The following is a 22,738-nucleotide window of genomic DNA, read 5'->3' as shown; positions in this document are numbered from 1 at the left end:
AAAAAATATTTAGTATCAGAGAGGAAAACATTTTCATGAAAATTCTTATAGCAGCAAACAGCATATTTTAATTTTTCAAAACATTTTGTGGGGTTAACGTTAAAAATGGGGATAGGTTCATTTTGTATTTTTTTTTTGTGCTAACCATCTTTATCAGTTTAATAAGAGGGTATCCTTTCTCACTCACTAAACTCCAATTTTCACTATTTTGAATGCAACTTGTTAAGCTGTTAACTGTTTTATAAATAGTATTAATTGATTCAAAGTATAAAAACATTTTATTTCAGCTACATAAGCTTCTTTTCAGTGATATTTAAATCAAATTGTATATAAAAATTCCAAAATTAGAAATTTATTTACTTATTGCCATTTTCATTATTAACTAAAAATGATTAAGAAAATATTCTGAAAGGAAATCACCCATTGTTCTTTTACTGCGGGTTAATTGCATGCTCGTTTGCAGATTGTTATAAAAACATAGTTCGTCAGATGACATCTTCTTAAATATGGTTGGTAAGAATTTAAAACCCTACATGGCATAAATAAATCAATTTTAGAGAGCAGTATTTTACCTTCGGTCTTCAATATAATAATATATGGATGTTTAAAAATATGGATAAGCAAAGTATATGGATATAAGGGCAAATTTAAGGAATTTCTTTTAAAAGCGTTCAATCCTATACATAATTTCTTAGTTCGCTGAGTTTTCCATGCGCCATCTGGCAAGTCCGCTATACTCTATCGATACTATCGCGTGAAACGTCCATCTCCAGCTGCCATATTGTTTCCGTCGCAATTTTTTTTCGCTCTTTCCACTTTTTAACAGCAACTGAGGTGTGTGTGTTATTCCGTGAAATTTCCGAGCATCTTTTTGTTTTATGTGTTGAGTGTGTGCCACACAGTTAAATGAAAAGCCAAAGAGGCTAAGAAAACCAAACGTTTGCATTTAGCGCATAAAACAAGAGAGCAAAGCAAATTTAAAAAACATTTCAATAAATATCAATTTTCCCACAGTGAAGATGGCTGTGCGCTACGAGCTGGCAATTGGTCTCAACAAGGGCCACAAGACCACCAAGATCAGGAATGTCAAGTATACCGGCGACAAGAAGGTCAAGGGTCTGCGTGGATCTCGCTTGAAGAACGTAAGTTTTGTCCGGCGGAACACTTTGTTTATCCCGGCCTTTGTTTACATGGTTAGTGTAACACCCAACTATCTTTCATCCAACTGTAGATCCAAACCCGTCACACCAAGTTCATGCGCGATCTGGTGCGCGAAGTGGTGGGCCATGCTCCCTACGAGAAGCGCACCATGGAGTTGCTGAAGGTGTCCAAGGACAAGAGGGCCCTGAAGTTCCTCAAGCGCCGCCTGGGCACCCACATCCGTGCCAAGAGGAAGCGTGAGGAGCTGTCCAACATCCTCACCCAGCTGAGGAAGGCCCAGACCCACGCCAAGTAAACGGATCGAATCTGATGAGGAATCCGGCATCGGAGAAGGATTTCGAACGCGAAAGTGTTTTCATTTTTTTTCCGGTGCGAACATATAGTTATACCTTATATGTCGAAGTTACTTGAGAGCGAGTCTAAGCATCCCAGAATTAAACAACAAAAAATCTTTTAAAAATCGTACTCACCACCATGTGTTTATTTTTTTCGAGTGCAGAGGAAGCTAACCTCACAAATGACCGAAAAGTAGTGGAAATATAGCCTAAGAAAAAGTGCAAATAGAGCTTAGAGCTTAACTTACCCTCAGGGTGGGTAAAAATGAATCTAGACACAAAGATCTAGAGTGAAAAGAAGTATCACCTACCTTAGAAAAGGGAGACACCTATCGGGAATCCCTGTTCTAGATGTAAGTGCTCCCGCGTCTCTTTGTGACTGTCAAAGCGTGGTGAAATAATTTACATCTTATTGGAAACTTAATTTTTATTCCAAACTAAACTATATAAAGTTTTCTAGTTTTGTTACCCGTATTCTTCAGCAATGCATGATGTATAATTATGCCCCTGATTAAGACTAAATATATTTTTAATAACCCAAACTGATTACAATACATTGGTTCGCTGTTCTTAGTTTCCCTTTTGGACCTTCATAAGTTTTCCTCAAACAGGCAAAATAAGAAGCAATATCTCTCCGATTAGAAAGCAGAAAAAAATTAAGGTATTTTAAATAAAGAAACCTTAATAACAACTACTTTTTGAATTTTCAATATCGCGATTAGAGATTCAATGTATATTGCGATTCAAGATTCTAACAATTTAAATGATGCTAAACTTTACCTTATAAACACAATCAAATTATAGTTTAATTTAAAATTGTAAACTAATTTTCATAAAAGAGCTTCCATTAGGAAAACTAATAACCTTACCGCTAATTCTAAATGACTATAGAAATAATGCATTTCTCTTTATATTTTTGACTCTCCACGAGTTTCATTTGCTCAAAATGTAAAATTTAAAGACAACACACAACTTTCTTTAGGGTTTGATTTGTTTTTTATTTGCTACACATCTTAAACAATAAAGTTGCTACTGGAAACTGTCAAATCGCTTAGGACTAAATGACAAATGGATCTCGATCCCAGGATGGATAATGAAAACCACTCACAAACATTTCACACACAGGCGCAGGCACGCACATAGAATCTAAAACAATGGTTTTGGGATATGATTGTACAGAATCAATGCATTTCGCAGTGACGACATAGCGCCCACCTTTGATATAAGTCGTTTTTTAATTTTAATTTGTAAATATTTTTACTAACCCACGTAAGGCTTGATTGTAGCATCCTTAAACATCGGAAATGTTTATGGCGTTTACATTCGTATGTAAATTGCATTGCCTTTAAATGTTATAGAACACAACTACAATGTTCTGGTCGATAAGGATTTAGGGCCTTATGACCTAATAGATATTGTGAATAAGGTCCATGGAAGTTTTGAGTTAAGGGGAAACACCAATCTAAGGCTTTGAAAACAAACTGCATTTTTTCAGAAATTTAAAAAAAAAAAGTACTATCATTAACCTTAAAACAAACAGCTTGAAATGTAAAATTTGTAGGTAATTTGTAAATCAGACGAACAAAGCATAACAAAATGACTAAAAACAAAATATAAAACTAACTTTCTATAAAAAGTCGGTAACTAATAGATGCAATTATGAACCTAAAGTTTAATACATTGGGGTGATCAAGTTTCCGTATTTCTTAAAGTGGTGTTACCCCTTGACCTTAGATACTATGATTGATCTTGTCATGGACATTATGCCCAAGGGCGTTATGACATGTCGCCGCATTTTTCTACTTTCTACTTAAGTCTTACTGCTAGTGCTTAATCGTAAGTGGGCACACGAGATCAGAAGTATTGGCTGCTAGCTGCCGTTGGTTCCGTTCACCTCCATTCCTCACAGCTCCTCCGTTAAGCTAGGCAGCGAGATGATCACTTCGCCCATCAGCTGCGCTTCGTGCGGATCATTCGAGACGATGATGCGCTCGAATTCGGTGTTTGTGGGATCCACGATCTCGTAACAGGTTCCCGTGCCCGGTTTCAGATCGATCTCCAGCGAGACATTCACCTGCGGCGACAGTATCTGCTGCGTAACCTCCAAGCTTTCGATACGCGTCGTCTCCAGGCGATAGAATCCGTTCTCGTCCACCCGGTAGGTGAATCTTTTGTGTCCCGATGGCAGCCGGAAGCCGTGCTTTTTGATCAGGTGAGCGGACAGGGATTTGCCGCTTTTGAAGAAGCGCTCGCAGCAGTGGCAGGCGTAGAGGATGGGATTATTGCCGTGAACCTCTAGGAAATGCTGTAAGGAAATCCGGGGTTTAAGTGGCGTTTGTTTATACTATACTAAATAAAACTTAAACTATCAAAATACACAACTGAAATAGTTATATTCGTTTTTACTTTAAATAACATAATAAGCTAGATAAAATCCTTCTACTGTTCAAATGAATTTGTACATATTTTTTAATGATGATTTTTTTTAGCGATTTTTTAAAAGCATACATGATTATTTTGTTCAGCTAAGTAAGATTTGTTTTCCTTTTTATTTAATATAAAACTGGAAATATTAATTTCATATATTGTATATGAATCTGGAATCTTATTTAAAACAATTGATTCATAAAAGTCATATAATATGTAGGTATAGTACAAACATTTACATATATGAATATTTTGTTGTGGTTTTGATAGTCTGATTAATTAAATCAAATTACATTCCTAAAATCACTTTATGTGGAATGTCATACATTATAATACACATTTATATGTCATATGAAGCCTCTATTTTCTTAGTGGTTTTAATAGACGGTCCAGGCTAATAGTTCTAATTCTATGCTGACTTTCGCAGCCCCTCCATCGCTTACAAATAGCCGTAGGGGATCAAGGCGTTCAGTTGGTCAGTGTGACTCACCCTTCGCATCTGCGTGTAGGTGCGCACGGAGTAGTGGCAGTCGGGATGCTCGCACTGGTGCACCGTCTTCGAGTGGACGATCTGGACGTGCTTGGCCAGGTCCGATTCCCGGACGCAGCGCGTGTCGCATTCGCTGCACTTTAGTGGCTTGTCCTTGAGGTGGCGGTAACGGATGTGGGTGGTCAGCGAGCTGGCCGAGCTGCAGGTCATGTCGCACATGGTGCACTTGTAGCAGTTCACATGCCGCACCACGTGGCTCTTCAGCAGCTTCTTGGTGGCAAAGAACTTGAAGCACTGCGCGCACTGAAAGCTGTTCGCTGCAGACGGAAATTCACAGATTTTAATTCGTTAAATAAATATAATACTAAGTAAAATAGTTTCAGCTACTTGGACAAAGAAATGTGTATTTTAAGATAGGGGTTGCACCTCATAATTATTAATACACAAATTTCAGACAATATTTGATATATGTATATTAATAAGGGCTGTTTGCAACAATCATTAAGGAACTAAACGAATAATTCACCCCTATGAAATGGTCACTTCACTATTGTGGTTTAATTTAAGATTGCATAGTTACAATTATCTATAGCTTGAAAAAATCAATGTTTGCAAGATGGTATACTATGTTTTATATATACCTATACTTAATTGCACTTAATCTGTGACTTATAGCAGATCCAAACAATTTTTTAATAAATAAAAGAATGACATCCTAATAGAATTTTTTTAAATATACAAATTATAACTTGATATGCCAGAAAAATAATTTTAATTGCATTAGGCAGCTTAAACAAAAGGAAAACTATCAGAAAAAGGATTTATAAGTGTTTGAAAGAAGGAAAAATTAACAGCATTATCCAAGTTATTTTGGATAAAATTAACTGGCTAAAAAAAGAGTTAGGGATTTAGTAATTATTGGGGGCCCTAAATAAATCAAACAATCAGGAAGTTTTGTCGGATATATCATGAAACTGGAAGCCTACACGAATGGAACTCTGGCAAAGCAATGGTTTCCAGGTCTTAAAAAAGGAGGACCACTGCCTAAGTGAATGGAACTTGAGCAGCAAAATGATCAAATGACCATGTCAATCCAGGAACACATAGGAGTACTCACTGTTGTTCTCGGGCTGGCGTCTCAGGTGATCGAAGAGGGTGGTCTTGGTGCGGAACAGTTCCCCGCAGTGGAAGCAGGCCACCTGCTTCTTGTTCGAGTGGGTGCTTATGTGCTCGATGAGGCGATACTTGTTGCCCATGTGCTTGTGGCACATGGTCCAGTTGCACATGGTCTTGGGCCGCTCGTCCTCCGGCGTCTTTTGGATGTCGTACTCGAAGAGGGCGTGCTTGACAATGTGATCTTGGAACTCGACGATGGAAACGAACTCCCGTTCGCAATCCGTCCATCCACAGCGGAAATTCTGGCCAAGGACAGGCAGCTTGTCCATCAGGCGCGGTGGAGCAGTGCAGGTGGGGATTTCCGGATGCAGATCGCACTCCAGTTTGCCCTGCAGCAGGAGGTGCAGGTAGTAGCCGTGGTAATACGAGTGCCGTTCGAATTCCACTAGATTGGAAGTGATGAAGTCGCAGGTGCTCCATGTGCACTGGTGCTCCTTGTGGTCGCCATCCTCCCGACTATCCTGCTCCCGGGCATACTGCTCCAGATGCTCGGCTATGTGACTATTGAGGTTCCATTCGCCCGTGCAAATCTCCTGGCAACCGCGCCATTCGCAGGTTAATTGCAATTCCGCGGGCTTCTTTCGCTTTCCCGGCGGCTGTGGCAAGGGCATCGATGGCTGGGGTCTCAACATGGCAATTTCTCGAGGGGATCCGTCCCACTAATCCCAGTTCTGTGGAAATTGTACACAATTTGGGGCGGTTTTTGGTGCGAAAAGCAATTTTGTGGGAGCCCAAACTAGCGATGGCAGTCGCTCGCTTCGATACCGTGCCGATATCTATCGATTTCGATAGTTCATATATTCAAAAATCATTTCAGCATTGGTTTTTTAAGCAGTGTTCAAATTACTCTAAATAGTTTGGCTTTTCGTAACCCTGAAATATTTTCATATAAGTGCTGTTTTATAGTTATATATTTAAGTCATGTTTTATTTTCGCAGTGAATATAAACATTTTTGATTTTTAAAGAGTACGAGTTTTTATTTGATCTAAAGTTATTTCGCTGTAGTCAAGATATTAAAAAGAATTTAACAATTTGTTCTCGGGCCAACTAAACACTTTCTAAAGAAATTAATTGCTATTCTTGAATTCAAACAATTTGTTTTATAAATTAATGGCCATAGTTATAACTGTCGAATTTAATGGAAACTATTAAAAATGTTCGAAAGTCATTTAAAACCAAGGGACATTTAAAAATCGTTTTAAGTTTCAATCTTAAATTCAGAATTTCATTCAGCTTATAAGGTGTTAATGTTTTTATGTTTATACACTTATAGTGTCCATATGAAAATTAAATTGTTCAAGAATTTTTTATAGCGATAGTTGAGTTGAATTGGGACTGATTTTGTGGTTTTCCACTCTATCTATCGATCCATTTATTTGAAAAAACTAGAGATTAAAGATTAGAACATAGATTTCATTGGGGTAGTTATTAATAGTCCGAAAACAACCCTAGTAAATAGGTATGTTCGATTTTCGGTGAAGAATCAATAAGAAATGAACCCACCAATCAGCAATAAACTTTTCATATGTACATATATTTAGAGAAAAAAAATACGTTAGATATTGTTTTTCTCATTCAATTTTTTAGTTTTTCATATGACAAGCCAACAGAAGAAAACAACTTATTAAGAGGGAGACCTTCAGATCCGGCATAGATAGTTTTACTTATTTAAAATCGAGATGCTGTGGCTTAAGACTAAGGATAATTTATAAATAAATTGTTTTCAGCTTGATGGCTAGCGGCTAGTGCTTAATTTACATATAGATAATGCGCTCGAAATAGGTGCATACCGTGAAATCAGGGAGCACTTGGTTCCGATGGCGTTTCTAGCCCCACTTTGGAAGCTCAGCTGCCTGGTAAAGTTATACACATATTTATATATAGTGTTAAAGTGATGTACCGAAAACCTCTTTACAATCCCGGCATTACGTAGGCGATATTATCTAGGGTGTCGGCTAGGTTTTTGCTAAGCTGAACTTTGTTCTCCAATCCCGGTATCTGCGTGGTCATACAGAGCAATGGCCCCATGGCGCAGAGCAAACTGTCGAGCAGCACGGACAAGCTTCCCGATAGAGCCACATGTCCATTGTGTTTCTTAAGACGCTCGCCAATCACCGTGAGACTTTCGCCCAAGAGTTTCAGGTGTGCCGCCGCATCGATCACCTCGATGCTGGTTTTGTGGGGCTCCTCTTGCTTCTGGTGAGTCCCTGTCCGGCTGCCCACATCCGTCTCCGCCGGCGATTGTTGTCTCGCCGCACTCGTGGATGCCTGTGACCTGCCACTTCGCGTGTTAATGCTGCGTCTTGGGGTGGATGAGCTGGTCGCCGCCGCTGCCGCAGCCGCCGCTTCTAGAGAGGATTGCTGCCGATCGGCGGCCAATTTGCGAGTGCGACTCGTTGTCGCCCGATTCTGAAAGATCGTCTCGTGCTGCGGGGGATCCGAAGCCAATGCTGTGCTGCCATTGCTCGTCGTCTGGGGCGTGCCATTTGCTCCGGATCTGTCGCGCGATCTCGCCCTGGACGCTTGGATCTTCGCCTTGCGCCGCCAGGCGTTCTTGTCCCGATTGGACACATTCGCCCACAGTTCGCTGAGACGTCTGGTGGCACTGGTGTAGTCTGAAATAGATTTCAAATTGTTAATAACAAATAGATCTCATCTAGCATATAGATATTTGTAAAAGAATATTTTCTCAGTTTGAATGTCATTCAAAAGTTGCTTAGAAGGTAAAACAAACCAATTGGAAATTTATTCTAAATACTAGCTTGGCCAGGATGTTTTAGAAGTGAAGGTTATTGATAATTCATGTTTTAGGAAGTTTTTAATCTGCACCTTTAAAAATTGAAACTGTATAATAATATTGTATGCATTTTTTTGGGAAGCTTATACACCAGATGTGCATAAATAATTAAAAACTAACTTGGTAAAACATTTGTGGATTGTTTATCATAATGTTTTTCTTATAGGAACGTTTGTATAAAATCAAATAGACGATGATGAGAAGCTGAACAACTCGAAGTTACATTAACTTACTGAACAATTCGCTTTGTAGTATTTTAGTTTAAAAAAAATTAAAAAAAAAAATGAATAAGCAAGTAAACGACTAAGAGGACTTAAAGAATTCGCTGAATAATTGGAAATTATTAACGAAAATTGTCATTTATAATGTTTTTTAGGGTGAGTGCCATGGGTGAAACCCATGAAAATAGCACCATGTCTGGTGAGTCTATATCCCAAACCTACCCATATCCGGAAGGTCTTTTTTCCGCGCCTCCCTGGCCCACAGGCTGTAGGCGGTGTACCGCTGCTTGCCCTTGTCCTTGCGCTGCACCTTCGCGTTGACCACCTTGCCGTCCTTGAAGACCTTCCTCTTGTTGGCTTTCTCGCGCATGTAGAGACTCTGGCGGACGGGCGACTCCTGGCTGGTGGCCTCCGCTTGGACGCCATCGACGAGATCCTGCACCAGGTTGTCCAGTTCATCGTCCGAGTTCAGAATGGGCACGGCTGTTGGCGTTTCCGGATGGAATTCCTCGCCTTCCGACATATTGGGCTCATCGAAGAGCATCTCCTGGTCGAGTTCCAGATCTCGCAGAGCATTCGATGGCCTGCCACGCCCCGAATACTTGGACGGTTGCCTTCCGCCACTTTGGCGCCTTGTTCGCTTCTCAATCTCCTCTGGCGATTCAAAATCTAACAGTTTCGACGACTTTTTGCGTACGCGTCCACTGCGCGAAACGCCAGTCACCTGGAAATCTAAGCACACATTGGTGACCTCGATCCTGCTTGGGAGTAGCACTTTTTCGGACTCACCTTTGGCCACCAGGTGCGAGGTGGGCGACTCCATAATTGGGCGCAATCTCGGATTCCCGCGAGTTGGAAGATTTGTAATTTGTTGTAAACGACGCAAATGGGAAAGCCGTAAACAGCTGTTCGGTGTGACCAGAGCAATTACCGTCGATATATCGCATGCGCAGGCGATAGTTGTAGGAAAAAGTCTATATATATGATTATTGTTATTTATTTTAAATTAATTTGTTAGTTCTCAGAAACAACTTACTCAACAAGTAGAGTTAGTTTTAGAAAAATTGGTTATTCTAATATTCTAAGCAATCAATTTTATCCGTAAGCGGTTATCAGTTAACAACTTGCTTTAAAAAATGAAATATAAATAATATAATATGAGGAAAACTAATTAAATTAATTTAAGAATTTATCTTTTGTTTTTAATAAAACAAAAATATAAGTAACGATACCATTGCATAGTAACGTAATTTGGGCTATAGATGTTTATATAATATTTACTACCGATACTATCGTTTAAGAACTTGCACTTACCATTCTTAGGTATTTAACCCCTAGTCAGTATTTGGTCACACTGCCGCACCTTTGTTTTGTTTAGTGTTTGCTGTTGTTGTTGTGAGTGGAAGCGGCTTTTGCTTTTGGTTTATTGATTTGATTTGCACCTGGCCGAACGAATCGCCAAATGGCACGCGATTCTCACCGCTTGTGAGTCGCCGGTGGCCCCCAACCCAAGGACATTTCGGCCTCCAAAAGCCCACCGTATTCGTATTTGGCGACCCGCACCCGTTTTTTCATGACCAAAACGGCGGCTGCGATTCAAACGAAATTCAAACCGCAAAACATTCGGTCAGCGTCAATCAATCGAAGCGGTACTTAATCGGCTGAAAATATAGACACACCATGTCGGGGGACAGCATTGGAATAACCAAAAGCAGAGGAGGAGGAGAAGCAAGAGGATCTGGTTCTGGAGCAAGTGCATCCGAAACGGACAATGTGACCGCCCTTGAACTACAGTCCAACAAACGCATCCTGTACTTCAGTGATGGAGTTATGGAGGAGTTATCTTCCAGCGAGGACGAAGCGGATGGGGAATTAGCTGACAAGTGCTACGACGTCCATTTGAACGAGGTACGTTATCCGGTAATTGGCGTTAGAAACCCCTAAATGCTGTGGAAAGGGAGTAGTCTGAAAACTATCTGAGTTAAAATATGGTTCGTACAAGCTAAGGATTGTTTTTTAAGGTGAAGTATTCCTTACAAAGCTCATGAATTTGCGTAGGCATTTTTTTTATCCCTAGAAAATGAGCAATTTGTATGTATGTATTTATAGTTAATAATAATTATTTAAAAAAGTGTTTGGATATATAATTCATATCTTAACTTAAAAGTAAACCTTTGTGAACTATAAACACTCGAATTAAATAGGAAAAAAAAGTAATACCTATAATATTCTTATGAAATAATATCTTGGTATAAATGTTAAAGGCTTTATACTATTTTCATTTTGAATATACAGCATGATAATGTTAAATATATATTCAATACATTTTAGGTTTTATATTGACAATAGCGTACTTTGCCGGATACCAGCATAATATTAATAAATATGATTAAAATGCATATCAATGAATAAATATGACTTTGAGCATTCTAAGTAAACAAGTAGGGCACTGGGAATTAAAGATAAGACGCTGCTTACATATAGCACCCACCCACTGACCATCATCGTGACTCACTTAACCTCTTTTTCAGAGCGAAATGGCGTTGGGACCACGCCTCCGGTACAAGGCCAGTCGGATGGGCAACCGATTCCTGGCCGGAATCGACTACGTGGGCGGTGGGCTGGCACACCTGCTGGGAATCACCAGCAGTAAGTATGCCAGCGAAATGGAGAACTACCATAGGACCAAGGAGAACGGCGACGAGGACCTTGACAATTGGCAACCGCAGGCCTCGGCCAATAATAACAACAATAATAACCGGAATGAGACCATCGTTTTGTGCGGACCAACACGCAGTGAGGCGACCTTGCCACCCACTCGACAATAGGCTAAAATACACCCAACCCGACGGGTGGGGTGAGTTTTCTTGCCCCGAAGACGGAAAAATGCTCATGGAGTAACGGCGACACTTGGAGACTCTATTTTACTTGGTAAACCAAACACAAGAAACGAATCAAATCAAATCAAATCAAATCAATTGAAATCAAAACAGATCTTAACTTTTCGACACTTTATTCGCTAGCAAATAATAATTCGCTACATATAATAATAAAAAATACACATAAAAAATACATATACTGTTAGTTAGGATCTATACGATTCGTATGGTCCATAGTTGTAAAAAGTTTTAGTTGGACAGCTAAAAATGAATCCTTGTTCTTGTTTCCGTTTTTAAAAAAATGTATGGTTTTGAAATTGTTCAAATAAGTTTTTATTTTGACTTGCGTATTAAAAGTATTTAAATACGACAGAAAACCCCTTAAAATAGCGATTTCCTTTAAAATAATAAGATTAAAAAAATCAAGGAATATTATACAATTTCAATCCCATAAATATTTTTCGAAAAAACGGATTTCTCAAGGCGCTTTTGTTTTTTTGACTTGCTCAGTTTAGTCCCTAAAGCTAATGGCACACTGAATACAATTAGGCATTACGGCTAGGATTGCAATTGCGTTTGTTTTTCATTTGTTAAGTACACTTGTTTCGGGATCAGGTGAAGAAGACAGCAAAATGGGAACCAGGTTGTTGGCCCCTGGTTTCGAAGACATGAACATGCGTATCACAGTATTTGGTTGCTGCGTGTTTCTCTCAAAAACAAAAAAGAAATAGTATAAAAAAAAATGCTATATATGTACGCACAGGCGACATTAGTCTAAATGTCTAAAAGGCAAGAGTGATTATTGGATTTGGTTACACCAAAACGGCAAAAAAGGCAACGCAAGGGGCAACTAATTAGGAGCAACATTAAGTACACACGAAAATAGGATGTGGCCCATCTAGGGCAATTACAATACGTTGTGGGGGGGTTGGCTAGATAGGTCATCTATGACCTTTCGTTAAAGGCCTAAACTAAATACGAGGACATTTCCTGGGTTATATACACAGTACATAGATAGTATTTCATTGTGTTCTACGGGGCAGAGCAACTTAAATTGGAATTTTGTGTGGCATGCAGTTAAGACACCATAAACCTAAGTCCGTTTTATAGCTAGCAAAACCCACCCGTCACTTTATGTTATAGTACAAGACTGACTTTGGCACATCAGCTGCCGCAGGAACATTGACTGGTAGCAGGGGACTCCTACTCCTCCCCTGGTATTGTGATTAATCCCGCCTAGAGCAGTGTCTCATCGCCATAGTGCTGCAAATGGGGATAGTAGCTGCCATGCTGGCTGTACTTTTGGGAGGCATAGCTACCCGGTGGATAATACAGGCGATGCGAGGATGAGGAGTGATGATGGTGGTGATGGTGCTGCTGCTGCTGCTGGTGATGATGATGCGACGAGTGGCGCTGCTGCTGCTGCTGCTGTTGATGATGGTGATGCGTGCTCCTGCCCAGCGAATAGTTGGACATTTGATTCAGCGATATGGATCCGGCACCCGGTGATGTTTTCAATTTGTAGGGACTCGGCGGTAGGGGAGCACTGGCCATTGATGGCCGCACCGAATGGTAGGAGACCACGGTGCTGTTACAAGCGGCATGCGATCCTCGCGAGCTGCTGTGGCCATCCAGATGGACAGATCCTCCTGTTGCAGACGGCTGCTTCACCATCTTCCCATTGCCCACTTGTCTCTTGTAGAGAGTGGAAATGCTGGGCCCGAGGACCCAGGCGAAACAGCATATGCCCAGCATTAACTCCATAAAGGCGCGTACCAAAAAGGGCCACAATGGCGTATTAGTTTCACCCGATCCCAGCCAAACATCGATGTTGGCAAACTCGTAAATGACCGCCAGCAGGAGCAGAGCACATGCCAGTCCATAGATAAAAAGGAATATGCCTATTCCGGAACTACTGTGGGCACTCAGCTGCTGCAGTTGCTGCTGCAAACTCAGGGCATTGCTGTTCCTCAAGATCTCCTTGGTGCGACAGTGCACCAGATAGCCGGATATCAGGTTCATAGAGCCAAAGATCCAGTAGCAAAAGACTGGCGTGGCCACCAATATCTGCAGAGCCTTGTCCGATTGGTTGCCCACAAAACAGGCGCCTAAAATGGATTGGTATAAGCATTATCATGGGATTATTTAAAGGATCAATTTGGCCAATCTCACCCAGCAACTCGTCGGCATCCACAAAACGGGCCACGAGCACAGCGGCCGTTTGGAAGGCGGGCAATCCCCAGGCCACGAAGCACACAAAGTTGTTCTGCGTCAGATCCTGCTGGGCATTGGCCTTGGCATTGCTTCTCTTCGCTGGACTGCCCGCAAAGTTCGAGGGAATGGCCACATGGCCTTTGGAGTCTGGACTGTGCCGACGAATGTCGCGGTGCCAGCCCAAACAAAGCACAGCCCACCTGAAAAAATAAAGAACATTTTAATAAGCTATTTATTGCCAAAAACGAGGAAATACAAATCTAGTGTTTGTGGCTACATATGTACATATATATATTTAAACAGGAAAGGAAAGCAAATAAGTCTATCTATCTATCTACCTTGCAGTTAAAAAAATATTTACTTATTTGATTAAATTATTTGAATTCATGGGATGTAAATAGTTATAGGATATATCTAATTTTAATAGGGTTTCACATCAAAATCTATTAAATAACTATATCTCTTCCCTTAAAACAGTTTTGGCACTGTTTTATCATAGTACATTTGTACATTTGGCTCTATCTTTTACAAATTGTGGAATTTAATGAATTTGACTTAAACGTTTAAAATATTTTTTTTTAATTAATCAGTCGAGGTATACAAATAGTATAAGTATGTGTGAATATCAAAACCATTTGAATATTTAGCTGAATTAAATATAAGTTTTGCAAAGGCATCAGCTGCATTGTTTATAAACAGCAAAGAACCCATTTTGAAAGGGTATATTCAGGGTATTCAGTATCTGTATATCATTACATAGCCTAGAACTCTTACCAGGCGCAGGCGGCCATCCCAAAGTAGTATCGCATGAGAAAGACACTGGCGCAGGAGGCATTGGAGAGTCCATCCACTGTGAGTAGGGATTCATTGGGGGCCTGGGGATCCGTTCCACAGGCGGTGCCGGTTCTTCCCACCACGAAGCGCACTGCCCAACCCAAGGTGACCATGTTGTGGCACCAGATCAGCGGTGACAACAATCTGGACCACTTGGCACTGGCCAAACGACTGCCATCGCTGGCCAACAGACAAACGGTGGCCACCAGGGCCAATCCCAGGGCGGCATAGGCCCAAGTGGAGACCCAGATCTCAGCCAGGTGCTTCTCGGCTGGAGTAAACAGTATGTCCGCCTCACAGAGTGGGGCACATCGTCCCGATCTCGGCAGCCGCACATACAAATGGGATTTGGCCAGCCCCGAGCAATCCAGTGGCAGTTTCCCACCCAATCCACCTGGCATACCCTGTCCCGGCAGTCCATAGAGATCCTGATCCTCTTGCGGCTGATGCATTTCGCCAGGACCCTCCATGCACATGGTTTCGTGATTATTCTCCCGCGGAAATCGCTCGCAATCCAAAGCCGGTGGCCAAGGGAAGCCGAATCCCTGCAGAACCGGATGGCAACGTATACGCACCGATTCACAGAGACTGCGGCAGGGACCTATGGCGTGTACGGGTGCTTTGGGCGTACACATGGGCACATAGGCGGCGCAGAGGAACAATTTCAACTGCGAACTGCAATCGTACTCTATCAGGGGGGCGAAAGTCTGCAGGGTGTACTCCACATCCGTTTGCATCTCATGACCCACGAGATTCGGCATGGAGGTCTCATTATAGCCGATCTTTCGGCACATTTCAATGCGAATGGTTTCGCACTGCCGGAAAGCGGTGATTTCTGGCGGGGAACTGGAACTGGCACTGGCACTGGGACTACCACTGGATGTGGTCCTACTAATTCGGGGATACAGGAGGATCATCACCAGGGTGTATGTGATGTAGGGAGGCATCTTTTCTTCGGGTCTCTTCGATTGGTTTCCTTCTTTTTTTCCCCGAAGAATTTGAACTTTCGGTTTCCTTGTTTTTCTCCTCAAGAATCAGAACTTAAGGATGCCTGGCATGAAGTTACGATTTTCGTTCTCAAGAATTCAATCTTTTGGTTTCTTCTTTTAGTTCTGAAGAATTCAAACTTTGGGTTCAATCTTGGGGTTATCTTCAATTTCAGTTTCTTTTTTTCCCAGAAGAATCCGAATTTGGGACTTTTTTAAGTTGGTATACCTTCTTGTCATACCAAAAAATCCGAACTTGGGGAATTCTTCGCTTGGTTTCCCTCTTTTCTTCCCAAAGAATTCGAACCTTATGCAGATTCTGAGTTCTTCAGTGGAACGCTGGAAGGGGTAACCTGTTCCAGGTTCTTTCCTTCCCGTTTGCCCTCTCCCTCTCGCTCTTTCCAATTACTTTCAGCTCCTCTTCTTTCCAGCTTGTTATTGTTGCTTTTGGCTTGTCAACTCGTTAACTACCTTTTTTCGGCGTCGTTCTCGTTATCGTTTCTCCTCTCTCCCCACCTCTTTCTCATTCTTCTCCTTCAGCGCCCCTTGCTCCACCGCTCCACCCCCCCACTGTTCTCAGTCGATAAACGGGTTTTCTTCAGGGATTAACTCGAGAATGCTCTAGTAAACCATATAACATTTCACAATTTTCATTAAATTCCTTTCAGAAACATTATTTTTAAATATACGTTGCCAAATTGCACGTTGTTTTAAAAAAAAACATCTAATATACTTCAATATTCATTATTTTATTGGAACAATTTTTTTCGTTGTTTGTTTACGCGAAAAGTGAGACCAAACTATTGTTATTTAGAAAATACCAATTAATCGATCGATAACAGCGCTGATTTCGATTGGCTTGTCGTATAATGATTTCGATAAGTGATTATCGATTTAAACTAAAAAGCGCTCTCTGACGGAATTTTTTGTGCACTACAGCAAAGCTTTTAAGGGGCGCACTTTTCAAAAAAAAAAGCTTTTTGCTTGTCAAAATTATTTAAAAAAATATATAACAAAGTCCTCGTGTTTCGAATTGAAATTAAAAACTATTTTAAAAAATCGGTCAAAGAAAGAAATATACAAAAACTGCTAATAAATTATATTAAAGTATGCTTATTTTTTATGGTAACGTACGCTGAGATTTTTTAAATCTTAAATTAAAATAGGCGACTTTTGATAAAAAAAAGTTTAAAAAGCAATTAAAAAGAATAGGTTACCTTCGATGCAAATGTTTACCTATGGAAAAATGTGTTTTCTTAAGGTTTTAGCCATAAACTGAAGCTTTTAAAAGCTTGTACCCTAGCAAAATAAATATATAAAAACTAAAGCTTGACTTTTTCAGTTGGCGCTCTTTTTAAATGCTCGTATTTTTTTTAACTGGTAATAATCTTATTTTTAATTTTTATAATTTTTTGGAAAACCAAGACTAATAAAGTTTATTCTTCTTTAGTGCCGTTCAATGGCAGATATTTTGAGTTAAATAAAAACAAAACAAATAAAATACCTTGAAAAGTCATGCTATATAAATTTTAAATTTTAACAAGAAATTCAGATTTAAACTTATATTAGATAAGTCGCAATATCTTTATTTTGTGACAGGTTTATGTTTTAGAGTTAAATTAAAAACAATTGTCAGAGGAATTTCAATTGCTATTTCTAGGTTTATGTTGGTCCTTTGGTCCGTTTTGCCATCTCTCTCTAACCTCGATTAACCCTCTCTTTCGCACACATATTCGCAACACAGGCCACGCCCATATAATTCAACCCCCCGACAAAACCCGTAACATGCTACTTTTATGTATGGAACGTGACAAACACGCACATGTGTGCGAAAGCGAGGGACCGAGGTGGTTAGAGAGAGACAGTTGCTGGACGTTTATGTATTTTGCAGGACCCGCAGGACTCATGTGTGTGAGTGTGCGATTTTGATGTTGCCTAACGCACACGCGCAGACGTTAAAACACATATACATATGTGGAAAGGATATACAACACACATATCCTCGCTGGCTCTTTTCGCAACTGCCAACTAATTACAAAAGCCAAATGAAAGTTTTCAACTTTACATCAATTTACTAGCTAGTTCGCTAGAAAGCAGAGCCAAAAGGACGCTCAAAGGATATGGGATGCCATTCAAGTACCATATTCCACTACTCGAAACAAAATACTCATAATCCGATTCCCTTAAGTATTCCCTCTTACCTTTCCGCAGTCCCATCCTTTATTTCTTCATATTTAAAGGCGGTACACGGTACACTTTCACTTTTCCATTGCAGATTTAGAACAATTCTTGCATTTTTATTTCACGCTTCTTTTCATTCCCTTGCATCCTTAAATAAAGTTCATTTTCTTTTTTACCCACCACTTACCCCACTTACCCCACATGCCTATATCTTTATATATATTTAGATTCACCCGCCTGCAGCGGTAGGTGTAAAAAAAGGCCCCAGAGAAGTCGCTGTCAAAAAAAGTAAGCCGCATCCAGCACAGTGATGCCCAGGATAATAGCAATATTGTAGAAACGAGAAAAAAGAACACATACAAAAAATAAATAATATATAAGTTCTTACTTTTCTAATTTTTCTTTGAAACATAAAGAGCAATAAAATATAAAATAAGGCCACAGTGAAGGGATTGTCTTACAAAATAACTTTTCGATTCTAAAAACCGAAAATGAGACAGAAATTGTATAATGTCGCTGAAATGCAATTTTATTATTTTCACCATAGATTTTACGTTTTTTTTTCTAGTAAACAAAGTAAAAACAAAAAGTTGTCAATTGGGAAGAATAAATTTATTCTTAAGTTTTAGAAAAAAAGTTTGTCTTGAGGACTCATATATTATCATGCTTAAAGTATTTTATTGAAAAATAAGTCTAAATTAAAGTGTTTGATGATTAAAATGAATTAATTGAAAGCCTTTATATTTATCTCGTTTTTGGGGTGTTTACATTTTATAGAGAAGTAAAGCTATTGATGATTTCAATGAGAACTGTAATTTCTCTAAAAAAGTGACTTATGGTGTCGACAAAGTGTGGCATTCCTTATGCAGTCGCAACTGGCGCCAGCAAGAAGGGAAATTCAAGGGGGAAATGGAGGCAAGGTGAGCAAAAACCCTGGCCCAGGACCTCAGCCAGAGAAAAAGTCAGTGGAAAAGCCGGGTAAAACGGGGAGGAGAGCGGTCGGAAAAGTCGGGGGAAAACTAGGAGCGCGTTGATGCACAAAAGCATTTGCTGCGTGTAAACTTGACTTTGAAATTTGCCTCATTTGCACTTGCCGCTGCATTTTGCACCTGCCAAGGATATATAAAAGCTGGATTTTTACATAAAGTCTTCTAACTGTTGCATGCCATGCGAAATGTTTGCCCAGAAGTGTATCAAAAGGATTATAATAAAACTGGTTAAACTGGGGCTATGGGTATACGAATGGAAATGGAAATTTCAATCAACTCGTTAATAAAATTGCCCTGAAAAACCGGTCACAACAATTGGAAAATATATGAATTACAATCTAACAATTTAACAATGGAAGAAATCTACATTTAATATATGCAGGCGCTCATATAGATTTCCTTGTAAAGAATACGAACAAACAAATCCGTGTGTGTTTATGTGTAGAGGTCGTTGCTACCAGGTCGACATATATGTACATATATCTAGAGCTCTTACAGCTAACAGATATGTATACATATGTGCTTACACTTTTGCCTTGCACTTGTTTCCCTTTTTTCACGCTTTTCCTTGGATTTTCAAGGTGTGGAAAACACCTTCAATATAGGACTTTAAGATTGCATTTTTGTTTCTTTTTAATTATTTCACACATTTGCCTAAGAATTAAGGTGTTTAAACTAGAAACTTAAGTGCGGGAACATATACAAATTTATTGAATTTAAAACAACTTTTAATATTAAGGCTAAATCGCTTTAACATTGCATTTTGGACTTATTTGGCCTTTTTGTAGATTCATAAATAAAGTGGTGTGGAAAAAAAATTGTTATATGGACCTAATTGTTTTAATTTCATAATTAAATAAATTAAATTCTTGTTGTAGTTTCCTTTTCTTCTTTCTTAGAATTGGATTTCTATTTAATTCTTTCAAAATTCAATTTCAGTTTGAGTGTCTAAATCTCATCTTATTTTATTGCTATTATGGCCTATAATTACCCTACAATTCCGTACGTGTTTATATAGCCTAACCCTCGTATTCGATAGTTGTTGGCATCGATTAATCATTTCCAACTGACCACTGGGCATAAGATCATAAATCATGCTCAAATTGTTGGGATATTTGGGCGCGGCGACAGCTTTGAGCCACGGCGAGTGGTTTGCACCACTCCGATCCTGTGGTTTCAATATGGATGTATAAATGTCCTGCGAATGGGGATGTGGATGAGAACGAGGATGTGGATAAGGATGAGGATGGGCACGAACGGAGCGCACGCGTAACCTTTGCACCCCGCCCAAAATCAAAAGGTCTTCGGATGGCCACTGGTCACTGGGCAAACAGACATGCGAAAAACAGTATGTAAATTCGTTTGCGGACATCTGGGAAAGTTGTCAACCCGATTTTCCGGCTTATTTCCTTCCAAGGGCGTGGGGAGAAAAAATAAGGTTTAGGGGGGCTTGTAACTAGAACGGATTTAGTATTATAATCTGTCTTTTGAAAATTTTATTATTTTCTCCTTTAGGGGAGTTTGTGAATAGGAAGGATTAACTTATCGAACAACAAATTACCATCTTTTTAATATTTATTATTTACTTCCTAGGCTTTAATATCCAGAATAGCAAATTATTTTAATATTACATAGTGTTGGAGTTTAACATTGTATTATAATTAAGTGATTTGCTATTTTTAAATTTTCCGACCATTTGATTCTGGCATAAAATGTAATCACCAAAAGCCTAATATAAAATAACATATTATTAAAGTTAAATTTTAATGCTAATTTTAAAATATTTTATAAATATATCTGAAACGTTGTCTAAAGTTTAACTTGATGCGGAGAATATCCAAAAATAATTTGCTTAAATAAAATTTGAAAAATTAACCCGTTAAGAATTTATTGAGTTATGATCGTAAAATTTGTTGAAATCAATAAAACATGAAAAACTATTTTCATTTTCTAATTTCCTTTATTAAATATATACGATTTTACTGCGATTATTTAATGTCCTGAAATAAGTTTTATCAATAAGATTAAAAACTTATATTTATACTTTCGTTAAAATTGTTGAATATGAGAAGAAATATTTTCGGAGGTGTTTAAACCCCTATCCCTATCCCGCAGCCCCTGTTTTTCTATCATTCACTGTGATTCGCATGCGTATTTGTACCCGGTGATGTCCGAGGATTGGACTTTGATGAAACGGTGGACAGGGGTCACTTGCGGTATTAAATATTTTGAAGAGGGTCGTCGCTCGCGCTGCGCAATTTCCAGCTTGATTTATATATGTAGGTATATAGGTCTGTTCGAGGGGGTCGAATTCGGGTCGAATCAGGTTACTGGACAGGGTTTTTGTCACGCCCAGAACTTTTCATCGAAAGGGGTTGGTTGAACTGGAGTTGCAGAAGTCGTGAGACACAGGTCAAATCTTTGGTTAATTAATTTGCCAAACGGGATTTGCATTGCCTTTAAAGGCTGAGCTCCTCTGGAGGATTGTTTCTTGATTTTGATTTGCATTTATTACTGGCTTGTTACTTGCTGTTGTTGTTCCAGGTGGAGTTCACAATTCAATATGAAAATTGTGGAGAAAGGACTTTTTATCGGGTCAGCCAAGCATGCAGTGCTCTTCATATTTTCCGCCCACTCTCCCCTTCGAGGATATACAACCCCATTTTTGGGGATCCAATCTGGGACTCCTTCGATGGCACATCAATCTGGGCATAATGGCCTCAGATAATAGTGTTTGTTTGTGCGCCAAGGTATGCGTATGCAAAATATAAATATAAATATATAAATATATGTATATGTATATATTCACGGTGAGTACACTGACGATTAGGGATGGAAAGGATGTGAGCTATGGGTTCGTGACTGGTTTAAAAAGGGGCCAAAGGCTTGGGTTTATAAAAAAAAATTCAAATGGCTCATCTCAGGAATAGTCCTGTATTTTATATATTTTGCCTGTATATTTTTCAATTTATTAGAACAATTTATTAAAAATCCAAGCAAGTTTATTCATAAGAATACGTAGTAAGGATCACAAATTAAATTATTAAAAAAATAATATTACTAGTATTATTGAACCATAATTTTAAAATATCTTTGAGCTGTTATTAACATATGTATATTTTAATGGTGTTACTTTTCTTAAAAAATAAATTAAATCTGTTAGATATCTGTGCACTTAAACTATAACACTTTACAGAATTTCAGGCCACGTAAAACAAGAGCATTCTTCCGAAAGATCTTTAAAAATTCAAAATTATGACTATAGAGCAATGATTATTTTTTATAACCGTGTCACGCACTCATCGCTGCACAAGATATACAGCTAGCTATCTTTCTGTATGTTTGTGAGCAGGTGCGTGCCTCTGTCTATCAGCGAACACTTTTCAATTTCCAGGCAACGCAGCGTATGCGCGATGGCAATCTGTTCGCCCAAAGCCCCCAATCTTCTCCCAAACACCCCTCCAAAAGTCCTTTCTTTGGCTTTGGGCTCTTGGTTTTCGTTCTTCGTTTTTCGTTTTTTGTATATTTTATATTTTATATTTTATGCATGATTGTTATTGTTTGCAGTTTGCGTGGAATAACGTTTCTCGAGTTGCGAGTTGATCCGAAAGCGGCTCATGTGCCTCCTTGCCATATCCTGGCAGCCATATCCTGCAGCTCCTTAAGCTCGAGCCGATGCTCTACATACAATTTTTGGCCGCAATTACGGTGGCTAGATACGTATGTATATTTTTTTATATACATATATACAGAGCACAACTGATTGTACGCATCATATTTTACTTTTCATAAATATAAGCGCGCCCATCTCATTTGCATATAGCCAGCGAGGAGCGAACCGATTTTCCCACTCTATAAAACGCATTTTTTAGAGGGCAGGCAACCGAAACCGAAACAGAAGCAAAAGCAGAAGCAGAAGCACAGGCCGATTCCAGAAACCGGGGCAGATGTTTTCGCTCACGCCGCGAGCGGCATAACCCCGGCATAACCCCCAGACCAAAGGACCCCGAACCCGGAACCCCGAACCTCGAACCCCTGAGACCCCTG

The 22,738-nt window shown here is 39.5% G+C and overlaps 5 protein-coding genes across 5 annotated transcripts; 2 read left to right on the top strand and 3 right to left on the bottom strand.

Moving 5' to 3' along the window:
- The first annotated feature begins 739 nt into the window (after positions 1-739).
- On the top strand, positions 740-1,626 carry LOC108147712 (60S ribosomal protein L36). Its single transcript, XM_017274435.1, has 3 exons — positions 740-834; positions 1,015-1,142; positions 1,232-1,626. Exons 2-3 carry the CDS (start codon positions 1,020-1,022, stop codon positions 1,454-1,456), a joined length of 348 nt encoding a protein of 115 aa, XP_017129924.1. The 5' UTR covers positions 740-834; positions 1,015-1,019; the 3' UTR covers positions 1,457-1,626.
- Positions 1,627-2,473: 847 nt separating this feature from the next.
- On the bottom strand, positions 2,474-6,346 carry LOC108147710 (histone H4 transcription factor). The gene is made up of 3 exons (XM_017274434.2): positions 5,531-6,346; positions 4,414-4,730; positions 2,474-3,801 (listed from the first exon to the last, which is right to left on the bottom strand). Exons 1-3 carry the CDS (start codon positions 6,219-6,221, stop codon positions 3,400-3,402), a joined length of 1,410 nt encoding a protein of 469 aa, XP_017129923.1. The 5' UTR covers positions 6,222-6,346; the 3' UTR covers positions 2,474-3,399.
- Positions 6,347-7,214: 868 nt separating this feature from the next.
- Positions 7,215-9,515, bottom strand: LOC108147747 (FACT complex subunit SSRP1). Its single transcript, XM_017274478.2, has 3 exons — positions 9,398-9,515; positions 8,831-9,340; positions 7,215-8,205 (listed from the first exon to the last, which is right to left on the bottom strand). Exons 1-3 carry the CDS (start codon positions 9,429-9,431, stop codon positions 7,502-7,504), a joined length of 1,248 nt encoding a protein of 415 aa, XP_017129967.1. The 5' UTR covers positions 9,432-9,515; the 3' UTR covers positions 7,215-7,501.
- A 459-nt stretch (positions 9,516-9,974) lies between these two features.
- LOC108138565 lies at positions 9,975-11,680 on the top strand. The gene is made up of 2 exons (XM_017260845.2): positions 9,975-10,516; positions 11,140-11,680. The coding sequence occupies exons 1-2, from the start codon at positions 10,289-10,291 to the stop codon at positions 11,434-11,436; spliced, it is 525 nt and encodes a 174-aa protein (XP_017116334.1). The 5' UTR covers positions 9,975-10,288; the 3' UTR covers positions 11,437-11,680.
- Positions 11,605-16,253, bottom strand: LOC108138564 (frizzled-4). Its single transcript, XM_017260844.2, has 3 exons — positions 14,476-16,253; positions 13,660-13,901; positions 11,605-13,595 (listed from the first exon to the last, which is right to left on the bottom strand). The coding sequence occupies exons 1-3, from the start codon at positions 15,480-15,482 to the stop codon at positions 12,724-12,726; spliced, it is 2,121 nt and encodes a 706-aa protein (XP_017116333.1). The 5' UTR covers positions 15,483-16,253; the 3' UTR covers positions 11,605-12,723.
- Positions 16,254-22,738: the final 6,485 nt, after the last annotated feature.

This window comes from Drosophila elegans, unplaced genomic scaffold (genome assembly GCF_018152505.1).
Source record: "Drosophila elegans isolate 14027-0461.03 unplaced genomic scaffold, ASM1815250v1 contig_149, whole genome shotgun sequence".
Taxonomy (NCBI): Eukaryota; Metazoa; Arthropoda; class Insecta; order Diptera; family Drosophilidae; genus Drosophila; species Drosophila elegans.
The sequence above is the reverse complement of the archived record's forward strand: the minus strand, read 5'-3'. Positions and strand labels throughout refer to the sequence as shown.

Excerpts from the sequence above, each read along its gene's own strand:
- LOC108138564 (XM_017260844.2), bottom strand. The coding sequence starts at position 15,482 with ATGCCTCCCTACATCACATACACCCTGGTGATGATCCTCCTGTATCCC. Across the intron at positions 13,902-14,475 it reads GGGATGGCCGCCTGCGCCTG|GTGGGCTGTGCTTTGTTTGG; the intron begins GTAAGAGTTCTA and ends TTATTTTTTCAG. Across the intron at positions 13,596-13,659 it reads GGATGCCGACGAGTTGCTGG|GCGCCTGTTTTGTGGGCAAC; the intron begins GTGAGATTGGCC and ends AATCCATTTTAG.
- LOC108147710 (XM_017274434.2), bottom strand. The coding sequence starts at position 6,221 with ATGTTGAGACCCCAGCCATCGATGCCCTTGCCACAGCCGCCGGGAAAG. Across the intron at positions 4,731-5,530 it reads ACGCCAGCCCGAGAACAACA|CGAACAGCTTTCAGTGCGCG; the intron begins GTGAGTACTCCT and ends TTCCGTCTGCAG. Across the intron at positions 3,802-4,413 it reads CCTACACGCAGATGCGAAGG|CATTTCCTAGAGGTTCACGG; the intron begins GTGAGTCACACT and ends ATTTCCTTACAG.
- LOC108147712 (XM_017274435.1), top strand. The coding sequence starts at position 1,020 with ATGGCTGTGCGCTACGAGCTGGCAATTGGTCTCAACAAGGGCCACAAG. Across the intron at positions 1,143-1,231 it reads GTGGATCTCGCTTGAAGAAC|ATCCAAACCCGTCACACCAA; the intron begins GTAAGTTTTGTC and ends ATCCAACTGTAG.
- LOC108147747 (XM_017274478.2), bottom strand. The coding sequence starts at position 9,431 with ATGGAGTCGCCCACCTCGCACCTGGTGGCCAAAG. Across the intron at positions 9,341-9,397 it reads CTCGCACCTGGTGGCCAAAG|ATTTCCAGGTGACTGGCGTT; the intron begins GTGAGTCCGAAA and ends ATGTGTGCTTAG. Across the intron at positions 8,206-8,830 it reads AAAAGACCTTCCGGATATGG|ACTACACCAGTGCCACCAGA; the intron begins GTAGGTTTGGGA and ends AATCTATTTCAG.
- LOC108138565 (XM_017260845.2), top strand. The coding sequence starts at position 10,289 with ATGTCGGGGGACAGCATTGGAATAACCAAAAGCAGAGGAGGAGGAGAA. Across the intron at positions 10,517-11,139 it reads ACGACGTCCATTTGAACGAG|AGCGAAATGGCGTTGGGACC; the intron begins GTACGTTATCCG and ends CCTCTTTTTCAG.